Source organism: Sander lucioperca, chromosome 9 (genome assembly GCF_008315115.2).
Source record: "Sander lucioperca isolate FBNREF2018 chromosome 9, SLUC_FBN_1.2, whole genome shotgun sequence".
Classification (NCBI taxonomy): domain Eukaryota; kingdom Metazoa; phylum Chordata; class Actinopteri; order Perciformes; family Percidae; genus Sander; species Sander lucioperca.
Window position 1 is genome coordinate 18,323,772 of NC_050181.1, and position 24,615 is coordinate 18,348,386.

The 24,615-nt window shown below is 42.2% G+C and overlaps 1 protein-coding gene across 14 annotated transcripts in view; it reads right to left on the minus strand.

Moving 5' to 3' along the window:
- The window catches only part of pard3ab (par-3 family cell polarity regulator alpha, b), a 354,566-nt gene that overhangs the window by 283,304 nt on the left and 46,647 nt on the right, over positions 1–24,615 (minus strand). For all 14 annotated transcript variants that reach the window (XR_004898393.1, XM_036005563.1, XM_036005564.1 and 11 more), the window contains exon 2: positions 16,450–16,551. Coding sequence is in view for 13 of the 14 variants with exons in the window: in XM_036005563.1 (XP_035861456.1) it covers positions 16,450–16,551 (102 nt within the window). In the remaining variant the exon portion in view is untranslated. The remainder of the gene's footprint in view (positions 1–16,449; positions 16,552–24,615) is intronic.

Below are 24,615 nucleotides of genomic sequence, written 5' to 3' on the forward strand. Positions count from 1 at the left end.
TGTATAAGACGCTAGACATTAGTCACTATTTTCTGTCATTTCATAGACTAGTGTAGAGCTGTAGCGCTGAGTCGACTAATCCATCAGTGGATTAAAAAGAATCAAATATTTTGATAATCGATTAATAGTTAGTCATTTATTTTAATGCAAAAATGCTGTTTTAAACTTATCAAATTTGGAGATTTCCTGCTTTTCTCGGTTTTTAATATCATATTAAACTTAATACCTGTGGGTTTTGGACAGACAAAACAAGACATTTAAAGACATCACCTTGGATTTGGAACTGGGATGGATTTTAATAGACCACCATATGATTCATCGATTCATCTAGAGAATAAAGGGCAGGCTCAGAGGGGGTTTTGTGTGTGTTTTTCATGGGTTTTTTTACGTTACTTTCAATGTTTTTCACGTTCTTTTGACTCTTTTGTCGTGTTTGACACTTTAATTTTTTGTAGTTTTTAAGGATTTTTCACAACGTTTCAACGCTCTTTCAACGTTTTTGATGCTTTTTTCGACATTTTTGTTGTTTATTTCTTTTTATCCATTACTTTACTCATTTGGACCTGCCGGCGCCCCTAGCATTTTTGCCTATACTGCCTATGCCACGTGCCGGCTAATTGATAATGAAATTAAATGAAAATAATTGTTGGTTGCAGCCCAAGCTGAGACACAGCACATTACCAGTGTATACACAGCATATCTAATGTCTGCCTCTCAGAGGGAACTTTCTGTGTCGCCCCGGCTCAGTCTGGTATAAAGTTGTCATCTTGTTCTCATTAGGAGGCTGGAGTGAGGCAAGAAGAAAAGGAAGGAGGGGGGCTGGAATAAATGAGGTCATCACTAACACTGGCTCAGGAATATCTATGGGCTGGAGGAGGGGTCGGCCGGGTGTGGTTTGGTGAAAGAAAGACGTCCCTCCATGTGTGTCACAGTAGGAAAGAGAGAGAAAGGAAATCACTCCGGAAAGACAGCTGATTATATTCTGATATTCTGCAGCAGCCATACAAGTCCACTGGAATGTCTTGGGGTTTTCTTTCCTGGTATGAAAAAAAAACTGGACAGGAAGTGTGCAAGGAAGTGATGTATTTGCTGTTTAGAGCAGTCTGAACGACAGCTGTAAACAGTTGCATGAGCAGTGAGCACAACGACAGCTCCGACCAACACTTCTCATTCTTTCAGCTGCTGCATCAAACTTTCACGTAGAGTATCAATTCAAAACTACATTCTACGTGTCAATGTGTGAGAAGCTTGTTTTAGGTTGGTTGTAAACCGCCACACGTGTTTTGTCTGACCTCTCATCCATCCCAACCATGTTGCTGTTGGAGGCGTTCCACACAGGCACTGGTCAAAGCCAACATCCTACTCACAACAGTACTAGCTATGGTATCTGTCTCCCTAGATGGCTTCAGAAAGAGGCTACGGTTGTTTTTTTAAAGATGATTTTTGGGCTTTTCCGCCTTTAATGGACAGGACAGCTAGGTGAGAAAGGGGAGAGAGAGAGAGGGGGAAGACATGCAGGAAATCATCACAGGTCGGACTCCAACCCTGGACCTCTGCGTCGAGGCATAAACTTCTATGTAAATGTGCGCCTGCTCTACCCACTGAGCCAACCCGGCCACAGCTGTGTTTGCTTCCAAAGTTTGCTGTGTTTCACCAGGTAAAGAAAACTGGCATTCAGGCTCAGGAGCAATCAATTCATTATGCATGGCTATATAAACATGAAGCAAGATTCTTGTCTTCACATTAACTGGTAATAAAATAGTCAGAAAAGCACATGCACGTCTGTTTCGCTTATTGTAGCCTACATCACATCCCCCTCCAACACAAAAATACTCCTCCCTCTTCCCGAAAGCAGTCGTTCAAATCTCACATATTCACATTAGTCAGCGTCTGCAATAACAAAGCTCAGTGGGATTCAGTTTCACAGCAACTCTGTGTGTATGTGTCTGCATGTGCACACACACACACATACACACACACACAGGAAATCAATATCAACTACACACACAACACATATACTGTAGAGACATGGGATCGATACGTGTAAACACTTCAGTGGTTTTATGCTGTCAGCTAAAACAGGCTTAGTACAGTAAGTGAGGGTGAGGACGGCGATGACGCTCTGCTGTGATGGACCGCCAGCTTGTTTCAGACTCCTCTCACACCCTGTGCATGCTGGGAGAGCCTGTAGCCCACCACCATCTTTTACAGGAGCAACAGTTCGATGGATGTTGTCGGTACACGATCCGTTCTGCCTGCACGATCCGTTCTGCGCATGCGCAAGATAATACCGTTTTACCGAGGATACGACCTGCACGATCTGTTCCACGCTAGCCTATGGCTAGCCTCCACCGGGAAGCTAACGTTAGTTTAGCTAACAGCTAATTCGGCTAACTGCTAGCTGACAGCTAGATTCAGTCTAAAATAACGTTAACTCAAACGTAATGGGAAAAGCAGCTACAGCTAAATTAAGACTTCACAGTAATAACAATAAAGACAAGTATTGAGTGATTGTATTTTAAATGAGCACAAGTAAAGTAGAACTGACGTAACAGCTGTTATATATGTTAGGTGTTTGTTATATATGTCAACGTTTATTTTCAAGTTTATTTTGAGGGTCTTTTAAAGTTATTACATGCTGTCTCAGCTAGCAGTTAGCCGAATTAGCTGTTAGCTAAACTAACATTAGCTTGCCTGTGGAGGCTAACGGCAGACCGCTACAATCAGCTAGCGGTTAGCCGAATGAGCCGTTAGCTAAACTAACGTTAGCTTGCCTGTGGAGGCTAACGGCAGACCGCTACAATCAGCTAGCGGTTAGCCGAATTAGCTGTTAGCTAAACTAACGTTAGCTTGGCTGTCGACCGGAAGCGTGGAACAGATCATGCAGTGTCGTAAATCCTCGTACAACCGCGCATGCGCGAACATTTTGCGCATGTGCAGAACGGATCGTGCAGGCAGAACGGATCGTGTACCGACAGATGCTAAGAATTGTTTTACAGCACTAGTCTGCCACCAACTGTTGAAATGACAGATTATTCATCATCTGCTACTACCTAAATAAGCATATGTTTGCAGTTTATATGATGATGCACAAAATCTCTATTTACTGCTCATTAATGTAACTATGGAGTAGGGATTAGTACAGATTTTCAGTACCTTTCTCATACGGACTGAAATGTGTTCGTACAATAGTGTCAAGAATTATAAAGTGAATATGTTTGCCTAAAATTGTTCCAGAATCAGCCTTTAATAGTTTGACAGTTAAAACATGAAGAATGGGGCGCCTGGGTGGCTCGGTTGGTGGAGCACGCGCCCATGTGGAGCGGTTCATTCCTCGACGCGGAGGCCTAGGGTTCGAATCCAACCTGCGGCAGTTTCCTGCATGTCTTTTTTTAATTTTTTTTTTTAAAGATTATTTTTTTGGGCATTTACAGCCTTTATTTTGATAGGACAGCTGAAGACATGGAAAGGGAGAGAGAGAGGGGGAATGACATGCAGCAAAGGGCCACAGGTCGGAGTCAAACCCAGGTCCGCTGCGTGGAGGAGTAAACCTCTATATATGGGCGCCCGCTCTACCAACTGAGCAATCTGGGCGCCCTTCCTGCATGTCTTCCCCCGCTCTTCCCTTTCATGTCTTAGCTGTCCTGGTGATTAAAGGTGGAAATGCCCAACAAAACAAAAACTAAATAAATGCTTTTAAATATATTTGAAATCAATTCACTAATCAAACGATCTTATATTATGTAAGCTGTGTCATAATAGTAGCAGTGTCAGTAAATACTGGCCCGACTTTAAAGGGGTGATAGAATGCAAAACCGATTTAACCTTGTCATAGTTGAATAACGACAGTTCGGTGGGTAAATAAGACATACATAGAAGCTCAAAATCCCATTGATACCCCTATCCTCAGCAAATCTCACATTTTGAAACTGCCGCTGAAAACGGGTGAATCTCAACAAAGCTGGATGCTGACGTCAGGATCCCAACTCCTAGTCTTTGTCACGCCCCAACATTTGCATAGGCTCCACCACTGACCTGAGGTCAGCTTAGTCTTCTGAATCTAGCTAGGTCATGCAGATCTCCAGAGGTCCGCTATTTAATTACTAAATTCACTTCTGAGACTTTTTTATGCGAGAAATCAACTATGTAGAGGTCAAATATGGGCCGTTTTACAAAAATTGATGGCTAATTGCAAATGTTGTCCGACTGTGTGTCGCAGTTCAGCAGGAGCTCAGCAGGCTATGTGACAGCGGCCAGGGACAGTAGCAGCTAACGAAATCCCTAATGTTCACAAAAATGCATTAAATTGAAATCGGACACCATAGTTAGCTTTATAAGACCTTGGGTCAGATGTTATATGAGTGGCGTGACGAAATGCAAACTAAATATACTCTAGTTATGCCGGCAGCTGGCAGCCAGCCAGCTCCGCGTAGCCAGCTCCAGTAGCTCCAGTAGTCCAGTAGCCGAGAAACGGTGACTTTCACTGAGTGAGGTTGCTGTTTTCTCGTCAGACTGTGTGGAGATCCTAAAGTCCGACGCGTCTTACCAAATTTGCAATTAGCCATAAATTTTCGTAAAACGGCCCATATTGAGCTTTATATAGTTGATTTCTCGCATAAAAACGTTTGAGAAGTGAATTTAATAACGAAATAGCCCGACAAACAACGTATAACTTTGCAGTGTCTGAAATATGAGACCTGCTGTCTCGTCTCCAATGTGTTTCTATGGGGTTCGCTCAAACCAATCAGCGCTCAGCTCATCTAAGTATTCATGAGCAGACCATATTTGGAAGAAAAGCTCTTGTTCCAAATAGAGCCATATTCACAGGGTAGTTAAGGGCCTAATAAAATAGCATTCGGGCAATTTTCAGCCCAACCAATGTTACATACCCTATTAGGAGACCTTAAGGAACAGTGTGAAATACCCTATATAATCATTCTATCACCCCTTTAAACAACAGTTGAGACGTCTCACAAGGATCAAATCCATTCCACAGGGACACTGGCCTGTCGATAGTCTGTTGATATTCTGCGACATAGACAGAAGGAGTTGTTTTAAGAAACTCCTCTGGGTTTATTTAACCTCACGGCCCCTCCGGTCTGTCTGTCTCCTGGTCTCCTACGCTGCGAGACGCGTCTATATTCAGCTCAGACCAGGATATCGCCTGGATCAAGAGTAAACACACACGCAAACAAGAAAACTCATACGACAAATGCATAGATCAGAATATGCAGAAGTCTTTCTTTGCCAAGCAAGAACACACACACACACACACACACACACACACACACACAAGAAAAGTGACTTTGATTTGTTCAAGTAGATCAGAAACACAGTTGGGAAATAGATGCCAACATGAAAACTAGTTATTCACACTTCACAAAATATGAAAGTAAAACTTTAAGCACGTGTTAAAAGTGTTTAAATTGTAACTGCAAACTAACAAATAACAGCAAATATGATCAGCCGTAACAACGGTCCACACATAAAGTCACTGTGTCTGTCGCACACCCAGGCACCACGCTGACCAGGGTCAGACTTGACAGGGTCACAGTGATGGAGTAGCAGCGGGTGCAGCTGTGCGGCACACCCTCACAAAACACACACACACACGAATGTGGTGATGGCACAGCCCAGGTGCCATCATCGAGGGCCGTGACATTGCTGCAGGAGGGTGTGTAGGGACGAGCGTGTGTGTGTGTGTGTGTGTGTGTGTGTGTGTGTGTGTGTGTGTGTGTGTGTGTAAGAGTGAAAAGAGTGTATGACAGAAGATGACATCAATGTGTGTGCCTCTGTGGGTATGTGTGCGTGAATGTGAATATCCTGACAAGTATCTACTGTATGTGTGTGCTGGCAAATGTAGTGTGTGCGTGCATGTGTGCATGTGATTGAGCTGGTGTGCATATTTGAAGGGAGTAGTTGGTTTTTAAAGAGATAGTACACGTGTCACTACAAACTTTGAAACATATACCGTATCTGCCAAAGTTTATTGATTATTATAAAGTGTCAAAAGAAGTACTCCAATCCTTTAGGGTTAGTTAAGTAACTTCCTGGAGAACAGTGGATCTTCAGTGGTGACCTTAGGCTGTGTCCTGAGTAATGGAAGACGCCAAACAATACAGTATTCAAAAAAAATTTAAATTGACCTTTCTGCTTAAATTAAACTGCCTTTCTGCCTTTCAATAGTTAATTATTTTGAACTTAAGAATGATCCCTAAGCCCACTGTTCCAACATTTCAGTGGTGGAGGGAGCGGATGTAGGAGCTGTACTGCATACAATGGAGGACGTAACCCACAACTTGAGGGACCAGAGGGATAAACTTCTGAAGAGATGGACCCGTCTTACTAAAATTGTTTTGAAAGAAGAGAGTGATCACCCCTGACCCCCCCGGTGTGGATTGAGAAGGTGCGAGAGTCCCGTACAGGAAACAGGAAACATCACTGCCTCTATCGCTGCCACAAGAGCATTTTAAAACAGCAAACACAAGCTCTGAACTGCCCAGGAGTTTGTGTAATAGCTGCAGGTTTCCTGCAACAACAAAGTCTTGCTCATCTCTCTCTCTCTCTCTCTCTCTCTCTCTCTCTCTCTCGAAATATAAAGTCTACTTGTGCTTTGTTGGGGGGGTTTAAGAACACAATGAGACGTCACAGAAATAGGCCGTTTCATTGACACTCCCTTCCCCCCCACACTTTTTTTGGTGTTAATGCCCCATTAGAATGAGAAGTGGAGAAGGAGAGGAAGGATGATGAAAGGATGGAAAGATGGCATCTGGTGAAAACATTGGGTAAGTCCGAGGGCGAGCCGCCACTTTTCCTGGCATGGGTGATATATATACTGTAACACTTTTATACTTGACTCTGACAGATGCGGAGGCAGCGCCACACACACACGCAGTCAGAAAGCACTACAAATCGACAGTGTATACTTGTATTCCCAGGATGAACGCTACGTGCAGCCTGTGTGTTTCATTCCAGTGTAAGCTAATAAAAGTGGCCTTGTGTGATGGGCCAGCCATTCCTTCCAGTCTTTAAAAAGCTCTTGTGGAATGGCAGGGATGAGTCACAGCTGCCAGGAGACCACCAGTCATGGTTAGTGGGACACAGAGTCAATCACTCTCTCATACATGCTCTACTCCTTTTCTCAGGCCAAGCCTCCACTAATGTGGATTGATGTGAAAATGCTTTTTGCTGTTTTCCAGCGGCAGCGGACTTGTTTGACTCGGCGAACACAGCGTCCCTCTTTCATTCCTTCAACCAGCTTCTTAAAAAGGTCGGCATTTTGATGTGTGTGCATATCCAAAAACCTGTTGATATCCCAAGTCTTTGATAATGTTTAAAAGTAGCTGTGTTTCTTTTCTTTTGAGCATGCTCCTCTCCCGCTGGCTGGTTGGTTTGTGTACAACAACAACCATAGCAACGCACAGCGCTGACCGTAAGCCATAAACAGACTGTAAACTGCAGTAAAAACCCAGATTGAGATACATATTCTGAATGCACTGTATACATGTCCAGAGAATGCCTCTAAAACCTGAATAATACTGGAATATCCCACGTCTTGATTGGAAAACGCTAAATTCTGAAAAAGGCCAAAATATCCAAATGGAATATAATGTTTACATGACCTGAATCAAATTTGCAATATTGTCATAATAGGAATAATAGTGTGCATGTAAACATACTCTGTAGTCTTATGAATGCAGCGTTTTTCAGCCTTAAAAACATTGAAGAAAACAGAGATCTCTTGGAAGATAGAAGAAGATGAAAAATATAGCTTTTGATGTGAAATCATCAACATCACAGACATGCTTAGGTATATCTGTGCAGTGATGGGAATAATGGCGTAATAAATAACGGTGTTACTAACGGCGTTACTTTTTTCAGTAATGAGTAATCTAATTGATTACTCTTCCCATCTTAATAACGCCGTTACCGTTACTGCCAAAAAATGTGGCGCGTTACTATAATTGAAGCTGTTTTTTTCATCAGACCAACTAGATCTCTTTGTTTACTGTTCTTCCTTGGTTAGTGGGCAGTGCACGAGACAAGCGCATAAATGCCGAAGACTGGCTGAGGTTGAGTAAAATTTCACGGTAAGCCAATCAGAGGTAGAGTTGGGCGGGTGTTCGAAAGCACGCATAGTCGGACACACAACAAACAACACAAGTGAGTCAGTCAACGAGAGAGAGACAGGTATGGCGAGTCCAAATAATCCAAAAGTAGCCTTCTCTAAATGGAAGTATAGCCATTACTTTTCCCTCCAAGAAATTAAAGGATTGCACATTAATTGTGAAATGCACATTATGCCCTGGGCAAAAATGCCTATCCACGTCGGTGTCAAGTAATTCAAACTTACTCAAACTTTAAATAACTATCTGTAACATGTGTTTTCTCAAATGTGTGCAAATGTTCTCATACAGTATGTCCCACTGGCTGCTGGCCCCGATGAACTACTATTTTGTAATGAACTGGCAAAATGCCTCCAGAAAGAACCGATCCATTAGCACTACAAAGAGTGCATATATTGGTTATTTATTTTTGGTATAGTGCTTAACAAGCATCATTTAAATTAACATTTTGCCCAGTTGTGGCCTGTTGAGGGGCAATAAATATCAAAAGTTCCAAAACATCTATTGTTTTTTGTATGGATCCACTATATAAACATAATATCTACATACATGGCATTTGATTGGAGGCTAGTCTCACTTTGTCCCACAGCAACATTAAAATAAAATAAATAAAATAGTTTAGATGTGTGTACATTGTTTCTGTTAATAATGTATTGTATTAAGTGTCCATTTCATTATAATATTCAGGTTTATCATAAATAATTGAACATGCACATGTATTTTAAGTTCCGTTAAAGAGGGGTAGGTGGAGGTGGGGTCACATTTGAGCATTTAAAAATGTACTTGAAAGTAATGCAATAGTTACTTTCTGAAATAACTAGTTACTTTTATAATTTGTAACTGAGTAACTCATTTAGTTACTTTTTGGAAGAAGTAACTTGTAACTGTAACTAATTACTTTTTAAAAGTAACTTGCCCAACACTGATTCTGTGTAGTGAGAAAGTTTAAATGTCACTTCAGGTGCCGTTTCAAAGCCTTATTTTTAGGATGCCATATGGGTCACTTCATAAAATGACAGGGCTACAGGGGACTTCTGATGGTCTTTGTTTCAGGACTGCCAACACCAGTTGTGTCAAGTCTACATCATAAGGTTTACTTTATATATTAATTAAAAAACACACACTTAATTAAGGTTTTCAGTGTGTACACTGGGAAAGACAAAACACACATACAGCCCAGTAGCCCACCTGGTGGAGTGATGCTCCACCAGGTGGGCTACGCAGCGCTTTGAGTCCGACCGATGGCCCTTTGCTGCATGTTGTCCCCTCTCTTTCCCACATTCCCTGTCTGTCTGTACGATCTCATTAAAAGCTAAAAAGAAATCTTTAAAAAAGAAAACACAGACATCACGCACACACAAGCTGTGACAGCGAGATCACAGGTCACACAGCTGTCAGGTACAGCAGTTGTGTCATTTTGGCCCTCTCCATCTCCCTTTGTCTGCACCCTTCCCATTCTTTCTGCTTCTCAACACACAAAACACACACCCACACTACCTGATGGTGCTTTAAGAGTATCATATGCGTACCATCATATGTGTAGCTGGACACAATTAGGGCTGAACCATTTGGGGGGGGAATCTAATTGCGATTTTTCTGCCAGATATTACTGCCGATTACGATTCGATTTGTGTTTTTTTATTTTTTTAAGTTTGGCTAAAGTTCAGTATTCACTGTGTAAAATGTAAAACACGTCATGGAGCATTATATCATGAGACACCATCAAAACTGCTCTATATTCTTATGTAAGGATGAGAACATGGATATGAATCGCCAGCAATAAGGGTTTTTCTTTTAATAAGCATGGAACATTGAACAGTCAAACACAGAACATTTATCACAAAAGCTATTTCATTATAAGTTGTAATAATAAATAGTCCACTACAAAATATCAGTACTTTCCTGTAAACTGAAATGTGATCTGCCTCAGTTCAACAGCAGCAGCTACATATCACACCTTCTACCATCACGTTAAATAAAGTTACACAAACATTTAAAATCCACTGAATTGAGAACATTTCTGTAAACAATCAAGTAAATATAATAAAAAGAGGAATAAAAATGTTAAACCAAATGTTACACCTAACATTCAACTAAATATTGCAACTTTTGATTAATCGCGTTTCACGATTAGCTAATCACATTCTTTCAAATCACGATTTTGATTATTGATCATTCAGCACTAGACACAATAAAAGAAAAGTCTGGCTTCATTTCATTTCCCCCATGGCAGCGTCTATGCTTAACATCAGCAGATATCTCGCTGAAGTCAGAGGTCAGGAACTAAACACACTTCTGGAGAGACATACACACCAACGCACAGAAGCTGGATTCACTTTCACACACGTGTGCTGGAGGCATGCACACACTCACAGACAGCGACACAGCTGTGCTCTCAGCAGATACAAACATTGAACACACACACGCACGCACGCATGCACGTGGGCCAGCAGAGGCTATGAACTGTGGCTCAGAGCCCCACTTTCCACTCGTCTCCTCTGCTCTACCAGGCTGCTAACACTTACACAGTGGGATTTAAAAAGGAGTCAGTTTGCACAGTGTCCTGAGATAATAATATAAAAGCCCACAGTGGGCCATCAGGCCCTGTTGGGTTGTCATATACTCTTTGCACTGTGTCCAGTGCCGTTATCAGACAATCAGCCAGTTGAGCATTTTGAATCTCAGTCGACGAGAAAGAGTCATTTTTTTAAGAGAAAAAAATAACTTTATAGTGCTGACTGGAACTTTGTTTTACTGTTTTGGAAGAAGATGATAGTGAAGCAACAAAGTCTATGATAAGCCTGCTATTGACAGCACTCATCAGTCAGGATCAGCTTAGTGTCAGGGCTCTAACTGCCAAGACTCTGAGATCCAATACTTTTATTTTTAGAAAAATAAATCCAGCACCAAAGAGATCAACCCACCACCTGAACGGCTGCTGGCTACATGGCAGATAACATAACCTACAGATTCTGCCTCACCTTTTAATTCCACAATATCTTCACAATGTGCTTGAAACTGTGGCGGTTTTGAGAACGGACTAAAATATTAAGGGTGCTCCGATCAGGATTTTTGGGGCCGATCACCGATCACCAATTGCTGTGAGCCGTGTCGACCGATGCCGATGACCGATCACCGATCACCGGGTCTATTTGAAACCACCTATTTATCATGTCATATTTATCATATATTAATTTTAATATTCTTAACAACAATGCATAAGTATTAAAATTAACAGAAGATAATGTATTGTGAATTGTCAACGGTCTACTTTTATTGACAGGAAACATTCCACTTCCTCTGTTAGAAACACACCTTAAACAGCTTAGAGCTTAACATAGAGCTAAAGCTTTATTCGGAATAAATTACAAAAAAAACTGTCAGTGTGTCTTCAGTGTGTCTTTAGTGTGTTCTGAGCAGGGTGGGGCCACTTAAATTTTTTACCAGCCACTTTTTCCAGAATTCAAATTTATAAAAGAGAGTGCACTATCATATTTTGAATTGCTTTATTAAATTATGTTTTATTATTAATACATATTTTATTAAAATAATGTATTTATTATGTGTCAGTAGCTTGTTGATCTTTACATTGTAAGTTAATTTCATATCCTGGCCTGGGACACACATTCATACGGTTTGATAAAGGACTTATTGGACTTTAACTTATCATTGATTTTACAACAACGAGTGTAGCTCATGGATGTATTAAGTGTAGCTGTCCTCAATTTAGGTCATCCTGTACGTCTCATCTCCGGTTTTTCCTGCATCCACCGTGTGTGTGTGTGTGTGTGTGTGTGTGTGTGTGTGTGTGTGTGTGTGTGTGTGTGTCGTCAGTCGCGGGGTAGAACTGAGCAGCAGAGAGCCAACAGATTTAAAACGGCAGCAGCTTTCAAGCGACTTAAACATCGTTCCAGTCTACATTGACGTTAAAATGTAAACAGGTTGGCAGGATGGTCTGAAATGTTTTGCACGGTCTTTCGCTGTACGTTTTGTCAATGCGCCACTTGTTTGAAAAGTACCTGCTCTTTTTCTTTACTTCGCCCTCAACAGCTTGTACATCCATAGCTACTGCTGACTCCGCGGCGGGCCTCTTAACACCGGGGATATGTCGCCACATTTTTTAACAGATAATTTTCCTTTCGTCTGTACCTCAGCTCAGCTAGCTAGCTAGCTAGTTACACGGCGGCGTCCCGGACTAGCGCTGAAAACTAGCTACTCGACTGGTCAAAGCCCCGGCTGTGAACGGTTTCATTTCCTGTAAGTTCTTCACAATAAAAGTCCTCCGTTATTTTCGTATTTGAATGTTTTTATTACGAAGCAGCAAAATCCGGAAATGTTAGGGATTCATTAGCAGTAACGTAACGTGATTCCTATAAGCATTGTGCATTGTTACTTAGCAACAGCATTCTTTGACAAAATCTGGTTGGTGTGTAACTTAGCTGCGTATAGAACATTTTCTCACGAGTAGTGCGTCATCTGATCGGCCTATCTGATCGGCCTTTATGGAGACCACCGATCAAACTATTTAAAGCCTTTATCGGCCGATAACGATCGGTTTCCGATCAATCGGAGCACCCTTATAAAATATATCTGTAACATCAGTATAGAAACTGCCACGTATCAAAAGTTGGCATTAAATGTTTGGTCCGTTTTGTTCTTTGGTATTTTCTGACCTAACCGAGTCAAAATATTGAAATACCTGAATGTGTGACACATGCGTTAGGGGGAAGCACAACTTGAATCAAAGTGAAGAACTCCGTTTTTGTTACATTGTATACATTTGATCCGGTAAGTTTTGGTTTCACACTGCAGTTATGCAAGCGCACTTAAGCACTCTACATAACATAACTACGTCCTGTCATCATCACATACGTGAGCCGTGTCTCCCAACAGTCGTAGTTGATTGGTATGTAGACGGGCTTCCCCGGCTTCTTATCTCTGTCTGAGTTCATTCAACTGACTGCCGCGGCTCTTTTTGTTTTGTTGCATTGTTGAAATTGACCACTGAATTGAAAATAAAAGGCACCACTAAAAAAACACAAAAAAACATTAAAACACAAAAAATGTCTGTCTTTTGCGTTATGTCGCAGCCTTTCGCGATGTGTTTATTGCGCCAGCTGATATCACGATGACGATTTAAAAAAAAAAAAAAAAAGATATATTGTGCAGCCCTAGAATTTCTGATATTTTCAACAAAATGAATAAGAAATGAAAAATAAACAATGAATACAGCACTGCTTCAGACATCTGACTGCTGAAGGAAAGCTTTCACTCACCACTCAGCAGTACACACCTTTTTAACAGTTTTCATTTTGGTGTTTGTTTGTAATTTATATGGGCATTTGAAGAGCATACCCCGATCCCCAAAGGGTTTGGCGTCAAAGCGGTGAGAGCAGTGTAGATTGGTGTCAGCGAGGCTGAAGGCTTGTCATGTATGAAATGCACACTAACGCTGCAGTGGAAAACGCCTGCAGGGACAGAGGAGTGAGGGGTACAGAAAGAGGGATGTGGAGACAGCAGGACGACAGCTCAAAGACACACACACACACACACCTGGAGGCATGAGGTTGACATAGTTGCAAAGAGAGAGAGTGCTGGCCTCCAACTGTGTCAACATTCCTTTAAGATACTGTAAAACTGTCACCGAAGTAACTAGAAATAATTACCTAAAAATTAAGTTTTGCTTCAGTTACGTATATTTCACATTAGGGCCTTAAAAGAAATTTCAAAACTTGACTGTATGGCCTCAGTAACTCTCATGGTCCGTGAGAAAACAAACATTATATTCCTCACCCTTTGAAAATATGTTACAAGATTTCTGTCCGGCTGCAGAACTTTCAATGGAACAACTCACCGATAATTATCGTCTGATTATATTTTCTATCATCAGTCAAATGAACTGCGTAGTACTGGTACTGTATGATTACTGTAAAAGAATCAGAGTGTGGTTGCAATGGCATGCCAGTGCTAACATTTCACAAAGAAGCTCCTTCCATAATAGTTGTTTTCTCTTTTGATTTGCGTAAGGAAATGAGCACAATGAAAGTTATTGTTACTGCTAACATAAGAGCTGCAACTAAGGATGGCTTTTATATCTAATCATTTGGTCTATAAACTATCGTAATAGACAAAGAATACCAGCAATTATTCACATTTAGGGAGATATAACTACTGAATTTTGGAACAAATTTGGGAAGTTTAAGCTTGTACTAAAGATCAGCATCCACTTCCTGTTTTGTGCCATAAACCAACCAAGCAAATTCCCCTCCAAATCAATGCCAGAGATGGGCCGGTACTCACCAGTACTGCGTACCGGCACTTCTGATTGTTGTCCACATGAGTACCCTTACTTCTTATTACAGCCTCCTCCTGTAAGGTGTAGGTCACACCCCTAAACACCAGCGTAACTGTGTCTCTCACATAGCAGCTTAACACTGAGAAACGCCGCTGAAAATGTCCTTGTTAACATGGATCATTGTACTGAATAAACTTATTATTGGAACCCTGATCGCTGGAGTACAGGCTACTTTGCCACTGTGCAACCGCCCGACACAGACCAGTGTCCCCAGGGATACATATGGCATAACGTTATTTATTATTCACCATAAGGCCACTTTTAATGAGTAACCTAAACGATACTGTGGAAAAAAAACACCATGGAATAAAAAAAAAAAACATTCTTAAGGCTGCGAGAGAATTTCAATGATAAAGATACAATATTTCAGCAAATTTAAGACTTTTTAAGGCCTTAAATTTTGATTTTGAAATGTACGACTTTTTAAGACCCCGTGGAAACCCTACACAGACCAGCAAGCTGGGGCGCATAAATAACGGGTTCAGCCCAGGCAACGGTTGGGTCTGTGGCAGACAGACCATTTGGAATGGAAGGGCCAGGCTCGGGCCACATGCAATTTTAGGGGTACCAAATATATTAAGCATAAGTGTTACATACCACCAACCCTCCATAGGTTTGGTTCTACAAAAGTCTAACGATACATATAACAATATACACATGAATACTCTTTCAGTGTAACCCTACAATATCCCCTCTTTGGGGATAAAGGTGGGGTTAAAAATGTATGGAAATAGTCACAGTGAAGGTGGCCAGAGGTGGGGTCGAGGCTTTATGTTATGGGGGCACTGGCCACCCTCAGTCCCCCCTAGAACCGCCACTGGTTGACAAGAGGTTTGCAAAAGGATTGCTTAAACACCTTTCAGTCTTTCAAGAAATGTACTGAAATATTTTACCCCAGCAGAGAATGGGGCCCTGTGCCCTGCTGCTGTCAGTCAGCATCAGCTGCTCTCTCTCCAACGGCCCCACAGGCAACGGATGAACTAGGCCGTAAGGAAAAGTGGTTGTCAGGCGTTTGACACTGACAAGTTCAATGCCTGAAGTCAGACAGGTCAGGTGTGAGTAACTTCTTGACTAACTTCGCAGGCAATGCAATGCGTCGGCCAGTCTTTCCTTTCATGTTGAATGGGGGCAGTGCGTTTAGGCTGCGGCGGGTGTTGCCGGAGGGGGGGGGACACGTAAAAAAACGTAGCTGGACTGCGGCGAAAAGTTAAGACCGACTCAACTTCACGCTGCGTTGGCCAGTCATGTAACCGGAGATCAGACTGGTCGGTGTGGTTTGAGGCGGTGCGAGAGTCCCGTACAGGAAACATCACTGCCTCTATCTCTGCCACAAGAGCGTTTTAAAACACAAGCTCTGAACTGCCCAGGAGTTTGTGTAATTGCTGAATCTCTCTCTCTCTCTCTCTCTCCCCCCCCCCCAGGAGTGTCAGAGTCAGTGTTCAGCCCCTCCCCATTCTGACGGCTTTAGCCAATCACAAACCCTCATTGCTGAGGGCTGCCATTCAGGAATGCCAGCAGGCAAACGATCCGAAGAAAGAAACCTACTTTGAACACATATTGGCCATGCCATCACCATTACAAAAGGAGCCCTGCTGCAGAGGACGGTGGGAAATAAAGCTGGGCAATATATCCATATGTATCGATATCATGATATGAGATTAGATTTCATCCTGGACTTTGGATATTGTAATATCATGAAATGGTAAGTGTTATTATTTGCCTTTACCCACTTAGTCATTATATCAACATAACATAACTGATTATTCATCAAAAATCTCATTATGTAAATATTTTGTGAAAGCACCAATTGTCAACCCTGCAATATCGTCGCAGTATCGCCGTTGATGCATTTGGTCAAGAATATCGTGATATTTGATTTTTTCTTCATATCGCCCAGCAAAAGCTTGTGTTTTACTTCATCAGCGCTTTCAACCTTTGTTCATATCTACTAATCCAAGCGCCACTCACCCTGTCTTTGTCGTCGGCCACGTCGCAGAGAACATCGTCCAGGTCGAGGATGCCGCCGTCGCCGTGCTCCAGCCGGTGCACCAGCAGCCAGTAACTGGCATCCTGGGAAACAGAGGGGATGGGGGAGAGACACATGGTCAACACACACAGAGCAAAATTGTGTTTGAATTGCTCTCATCCAAACAGACATAATGTGCATAACATGATAATGACGGGGTTTTTATGTGATGTGCCCTGGCTGGTGTGTGTCTGTCTGTGTGTATGAGTCTGTTTGGACCTGATCTGGGTTGGGTTGTGGGTGGGGGAGGGATATGAGGGTTACTGGCATGCCATGTCAACTATGTCCTGTTCGCATAAGCCTGTTTGCTCCATGCTTTGTTTGTTTGTTTACTTGAAAACTAAATAAAAAGAGAGTTGGAAAAAGGTTGGTTTGTCTTTATTACAGTAAAGCAGCAGAGAAAGACAAGAAAAAAGGTTAGTATGAGAAGTGATTAACAGGGTAGTAGAACAATTTGACAGGCAGCACTGACCAGAACAAAATGAGCTATGTGAATAAAAGCTTCAATCCAATACAAGTCCGTCTGTACAAAAGTCAAACACGCACTTAAGCATGACATTCATTTTGTCATTGTTGCCGCTTAAAGAAGGACATTCACCCATAAGGGCCCGAGGAGAATCCCAGCCATAGCTACTGTGTAATTGCATCTAATTTCATGTCAAATGTTTTGACATGAAAAACACACGCGAAGGTCACATAGGGTTTAATAGAAGGGGGGAGAAAAAGAAAGAAGTTCAGATGTGGGTATGGGTGGGGACGGATCAGAGCAGAACAGAGCAAGAAAAAAACAGAATAATAATAACTTTTATTTATATAGCGCCTTTCATGAAACCCAAGGACACTTTACAGAATTACAGTGGCTATACTAAGGGAGGTTGTATCCTGTGGTGAACAGGTGGTGTTTGAGGAGTTTTTTTAAACATGTCCAGGGATGTAGCATTGCGGATATCTGCAGGGAGGGGGTTCCAGAGGGATGGGGCTGCAACACTAAAGGCTCTGTCTCCGAAGGTACAGAGTCTGGTGTGGGGAATGGAGAGCAGGCCAGTCTGAGGGCCGCAGGTTTCAGGGTGGGGTGTATGGATGGAGGAGGTCGGAGAGGTACTGTGGGGCCAGGGACATGGAGGGATTTGTAGGTGAGAAGGAGGATTTGATATTTGATGGGGGACTTGATTGGGAGCCGGTAAAGGTGGAGGAGGGTTGGGGTTATGTGCTGCCAGGTCTTGGTGTGTGAAGGAGTGGAAGAAAAGTGAGGCGCTCTATTTATCAGTATTCATACCAAACTGCAGCTCAAAGTGCTTTACACACAGCATTATGATAGCTATTATAAAATGAGAGGGCAATAAAAGGTATAGTATTCCTTTCATCACAGTAAAACACAGTCATTAATGGGATTTACAGATGCTAGATAATTATGAAAATTCACCTCAGCGTCTTGACATGAAAACCATGTGTACAGATATATTAAAAATGACTGCAGCAATGAAGCCAAAGACAGAATGCTTCCAGTGCACATGTGCAAGTGTGCATCACATAAAATGTGTAGGTAGGCGAGTGTGTGGGCATCATTTGACAAAGTTATGAGTCAAGGTGTGACTGCTTGGGTTGAACTGGCACACAGCAGCCGAGCGTTACAGCCTCATTACCCACTTGTGCAGTTTCCAGTCTATTGGGACACATGACGCTCAATCTTAAACAAAGGGTACTAGACACATTATACAAGTCGGGGTCAAAACATTTAAATCGCAAAGTAACGCAAGATAAAAGGCTTCCCTGGGAGGAAGAAATGGAGACATTTAAAAAGGCAAAAAGAGAAGAGTAAAAAAAAGGATTTTATTGACTATTATTGACACTATACACATGTACAATGAGATTAAAAGCAACTCCTTTTCCAGTGCCAACATGTACGTAAAATAAATATAACAACATGGAATAAAATAAGTAGTGCAAAAAAAGGGGGGGGTAAGGTGCACAGTTCTGAGACACTATATACATATTAAAAAAAAGACTTATGGTTTTACATACAGTGTGATATGCAGTGTGGGTTATTGCACATTATTTGAATATTGCCCAATAGTGGTGATCATATTCAATGAGTAATAGAAGACTGGCAAAGGTACAAAAGATGTAGAAGAAAGAAAAGCTAAGTAAATTTGTTATTTGGGAGGAGTTATTAAAGGTGAATTAAGTCATGAATATTGTTTATTTCAATATTCTCTGACTTATGATATTGCTAGTTAAGTGTTTAGATTTTGCTAAAAGTGGGCCAAGTATGTTAAATCTTGTAAATTTAGGATGGGAAACGCGCTACAAATATTAAGTATTTTTGCAATTTTCCTAAACTCACTGTCCACGCTGCTCAAATGAAAGATGATCCAAGTCCAGCGCAAAATGTCCTTCTAAACAACAAAAGGGACAAGACTTGTAAATGTGTGAATCCCTTAGATTTGATCATTTTAAGTTAGAAAACCATACAGAAAGATGTAAGACTAAAATTACAAGTGGAGCAACAGAGTCACAGAAACGACAGCGTGTAACAGCAAAAGGGGAGAGGAAAGGCTGCATTAGTATTGTCTATGCATGGTTTCCTGTCAGCTACATTCACAGACTGTCAGACTGCCGTGACACGTCATGGTTTGGGACAGCCTGTGTCACTGTGTGTAACCCCCGACACGGAGACCCTGTGGATTCCAGCTGATGGAGCTCAGCGTGAAAATCTGGATTTACACACAGATCCCTATCCCCCTGGGAATTCCCAGTACTTTGATGAAACTGGAGGTTTGTAGTTTGTCCTTTTTTTCTAGGCATATCCAGACCAGAGCTTCTGGAAATCAAAGTTTAGCTGCAAAGTTATTATCTGTCACTGAAATGCAGCAAGTAGCCAACGTTCATGAGATCTGCAAGTCAACAAAGCAATGCAAACAAATGACTCTGTGTGTGTGTGTGTGTGTGTGTGTGTGTGTGTGTGTGTGTGTGTGTGTGTGTGTGTGTGTGTGTGTGTGTGTGTGTGTGTGTGTGTGTGTGTGTTGGATTTAATCTTGTTGCTGCTGTCTGTCATTTTCTTGTTTCCAAACTATTTAAAAGAACAGGGCCTGCTTTTTCCAACTGTACTTTTCACAGTCCATAATATGTCTGTTACGCGTCGTGGCAAAAGAAGCCACAAATCACTGCTTTTAATCCAATTCAGCCGAAAAACATTTTAGGTTTTTTTTTGTATGGGATGAATTTTAATTACGGCACAAGAACACTGACAAATTCTATGATAGGTCACACAAAACTAATAAAGTGATTTATGCACTTTTTAAAAAGTAAAAATGTGCCCAAACATTGAGCGGATAAAATGAAATTATAAAAATATTTGAGCTATAATTAGAACACTGTCAGATACAGTATGTGTCACATGTGCCCTGAAATATCTGAATGGAGTCTCATGCACACAAACAACAATAAGACATGAGGATGCCAGACTGTCCTTAATTTACATTTAAGGAAGTGGTGTTGTGATGGTGTTGATATATATGTGCGTCTGTGAGGGCTTATTATGTGTGGAGGTTGCTTATATCAGTTTATAGTATGTGTCTGTTGGGACTGGGCAGGGCAGGCCACATTTAGAGTGTGTCAAATATGGTGTGTCAATCTGTGGAGCCAAGTTCATTTGGTAGAAATAGCTCACAGCAAATAGCCTAGAAAGCTAGACACACCCTAGTGGCAGCAAATGTAATTTGCAGCCAGGGGGTCTAGCAACTCTCCGTTGGCTTGCGAGCTGGAAAAACTAAACTCTGGCCTGTATACACGATGTGATTGGCCCGGCCAGAGTTTGGTTCTATACACTGTATAAAGTAGGTGGGCAGGCTTATGGCTGCTGTTGCTGGTGAACAGCGGTCTTTGGAATCGGCTTTGGCCGCGACTCTGGAAGACCTGGAGTTAAGCTTTTCTTTGAGAAAAGAACGGCACTGAAGTCATTCTTAAAAAAGGAAGATGTGTTCAGAGTTTTGACGATTGGATACAGCCAAAGTTTAATCTATCAACTAGCTCTGCTACTTTCTTTGTTGCTCTGGTTGGTTGTAGCACTATCCTATTGCGTGCAGAGGGAATTTGAAAGACAACCGTTTATCCCGCCCCTCGGATTGAGCCCTGCCAATGGTGAGTTCCCAGACCCAACATCTGGATGTGGGTCTGGCTTGTCAGGCTACACAGCAACTGTCACAAAGCCAAAGCTTTGACAGGAGACATAGTCACATAGTAAACAAAGTTATAGTATGCCACGCATACATACTATATATATATATATGTATGTAAATATATATATATATATATATATATATATATATGTCGTCGCCGCATGACACTCACTTTTTGTTGGCCAAACTCAACTGCCACGGCCACTAAAAGGACTATTTCGCGCTGCTCTGTACCCACCTCCCAGTAACCTATTGTTGGGTAAACTCGACCGACAGCTCACGGAGCTCTGTAGCCGGCATCACGTGACCAGCCGATGGTCGCCTAATTTCGTAAGGTATCAATCAAATTGGTGTGCATACACTTTCCTACTAGGCTATATCATACAAACCCATTCATGAGAATGAGTTGACCATTCACACATCCAGCAGTTACAGAGCACCTGATTTTTCATTTGGACCCGCATTTGTGGCCCAAATTCTCTCTCTTTTAGCTCGGTCTTTGGTCTCCACCAACTTCTGAGGGAAATGTCTGTCTCTTCAGCTGCTAAATGCTTCCCTGTGTTCACCAGCTAGTTGCTACCTGTGGCTGTGTGTTTTGCTTTTTTTGTTGCAATTTTTTCTATAGTTGTCTTTTAGCAGTGAGATGGGAGCCTGCAGCGCCGGCATTGGCCCTCATCAGCCCAGCAGACCTGGAAGCAGGCCAATGCTGAGATGCCAGCTGATGCGGGGAAACCCAGCAGCACTCCAGAGTAGACAAACTGCTGCTCTGCAAGAGCACCGTGAGAAGGAAGGTCCAGGTCCTGGCTCATATTGTTATTGTTCAAAACATGGAACAGAATTATTTTATTTGAGATTAAGGCTACATTTACATTGATACGTTTTGGTTTAAAAAACGAATAACTTTTGCTACGTTTCCCCCTCTCATTCCCCCTGTTCTGGTGTTACTCCCTCTCATTCCCCCTGCTCTGGTGTTACCCCCTCTCATTCCCCCTGCTCTGGCGTTTCCCCCTCTCATTCCCCCTGCTCTGGTGTTTCCCCCTCTCATTCCCCCTGCTCTGGCGTTTCCCCCTCTCATTCCCCCTGCTCTGGCGTTTCCCCCTCTCATTCCCCCTGCTCTGGCGTTTCCCCCTCTCATTCCCCCTGCTCTGGTGTTTCCCCCTCTCATTCCCCCTGCTCTGGCGTTTCCCCCTCTCATTCCCCCTGCTCTGGTGTTTCCCCCTCTCATTCCCCCTGCTCTGGTGTTTCCCCCTCTCATTCCCCCTGCTCTGGCGTTTCACCCTCTCATTCCCCCTGCTCTGGTGTTCCCCCCTCTCATTCCCCCTGCTCTGGCGTTTCCCCCTCTCATTCCCCCTGCTCTGATGTTACCCCCTCTCATTCCCCCTGCTCTGGCGTTTCCCCCTCTCATTCCCCCTGCTCTGGTGTTTCCCCCTCTCATTCCCCCTGCTCTGGCGTTTCCCCCTCTCATTCCCCCTGCTCTGGTGTTTCCCCCTCTCATTCCCCCTGCTCTGGCGTTTCCCCCTCTCATTCCCCCTGCTCTGGTGTTTTCCGAGCCCCTAAACCGGAGACATTAGGAAACACTTCTGACCGTTTTGGTTTTGAATCTGCGTTGTTGTGTTGCAGTCTCAACGGCCGCAAACGGAGACCTTTGGCAACACAGACACTGACACTGTTTCTCCGCCTGATTGGGTCTTATCGCTCATGACGTTTCGGTCTCTGAAGCTACGTTACCATGGCAACTACCAGCAGTGGACGGAGTATACATGCTAACTCCTGTTTATGCCTAGTATAAGAGAGAGAGAATGTTGATGAGATATGCGGTTTGGTCGTGTTGGTTTAAATGGAGATTAGTTCTTCTACTGGAGCTAAAAACACACCAACATATAGCGGTGGAGATGTAGCCTCAGAAAAGGCCCAAGTGATACTGGATCATTTAGAGGCTGACATTGGTATTTGAGAGTAAAAACCATTTTGGTAGCTTTAGTAGTAGAAGTAACTTCTATACTCTTTGCTAACATGCTATCTATAGGCTAAAAACACAGACATTACATAAATAGTGGCTAAAAGAGTATGTGAGATCTTTTAGTATGTCTGAAACCTTGCTAAGAAACCAATGGTATATGAATTGCATATTATTTCCTGTGAAATATTACAGCATGCAAACACTGGACACAACGCCGGCTTAAATATCCCACAATGCAATGCAGCGGTACTGACAATGTTTATAACAGACAAACGGACAGCACTGTAACATCAACGCTTCAATTCACATTTCTACTTTCTACTATTTCTACAACTCAGTGATTTTGTCAGCTGCGACCGTTTGACTAGTTGCTTACTTCTTCCTGTAATTGAAGCATTATCTGGCGGTCAAGGTAGAGCTGAGGTCGGCACAGGTTACCATAGTTACACGTCTCCAGCACATACTCCTGTTTATTCACACAAAAGGTATGTTAGACGATAGTATACATATCGAGTATATGGTGCATAGTAAAAGATTTTGGACAAAGCCAGAGTATATGTACTGACGAAGGATATTCTATAGTGGAACAATAACTTTATTCATTTATTAAAGAAGACACCTGAGCACAAGCCCACAGTATCAGTTAATTTCTAGAAAATACCAGCCATCCACTGTATAGAATAAACTCTCTTGGGTGCTACATTTTTTGTTTTAAGATATTTTTTGGCCTTTATTTTTGACATGAAAGCTGAGACATGAAAGGGGAGAGAGAGGGGGGGAATGACATGCAGGAAAGGGCCGCAGGTCAGAACTGAACCTGCGGCCACTGTGTCAAGGACTGAGCCTCTGTATATGGGAGCACGCTCTCCCAGGTGAGCTACCCAGGCGAACCCTTGTGTGCTAAATTTTATTTAAAATAATTAATTTCTACAATTCAAGCAGATTGGTTACAGCTATAAAAAAAAAAATAACCATAAGTGCATTGTAGCATTAAAATAAAGTGACTGTTAGACGGGTTATTTTACAAACAGGAAGCAGAATAATCCAAAACAAGAGGACAAGGGGAGAAATCCAATGTATTTCTATGGGGAAAACAATCCAACTCAGATTCTCAGCTGCCAAACCAACACTGCAGAACACACAACAGCAGTCCAGAACTCAACAAGCCTTTTTCAAATCAAAGCACAGAATGGTTGTCCAGCACAACAAACAGTCTAAATGTATTATGGCAACACAGATTCTAACCAATTCCTCATACTACATACTAAGAGTGCAGGTACAGCAGGGTGCTGCACACTAACCAAACAGCCAAATGTCTCTGGAAGACGTAGACTGTCGGTTGTTAGATGAGAGCGACTACGAGGCTGAAAAGAACTTGAGTGACGGCAAAAATGATGACGACGATGAGTCGAATTACCTGCAGCTCGTCCAGCTGCACAACAACCTCAAGTGCTTTGAACACATCTACTACAACAATGCAGTGATGGACCAGCAGGTAGGGGAACTAATACCTCAAACTACAGCTGGAACGATTCCAGATCTGTGCAGTTAATTGTCTCAGAAATAATTGCGATTAACAATATAATCGTCTCCTTCAGTCAAATTTAAAAAATATTTTGTATGTTATTGTATGTTACGTTATTATGTATTACTTTTTTTTAAAACATTAAAGTTTTGGATGAATCCCAGGGTACATCTTTTGGTTCTATCCCTGTCATGTGACCCAGATAATGTGATAACACAAATACACAGTCTATGAAGTAAACCACACCTCTTTATTTTCATGAAAAACATATTTTCTAACTGTATCTCCCCTTGTAATTGTTGCTACTATTTACGTGTATAGGGTCAAGTGTCAACAACTAACAAATGAAATAATAAAAATGTATAGTCCGACCAATAATCACTTATATAATTACAATTTTGCTAAGGCTGGGCGATATTGAGAAAATCAGATCACCATGTTCTTG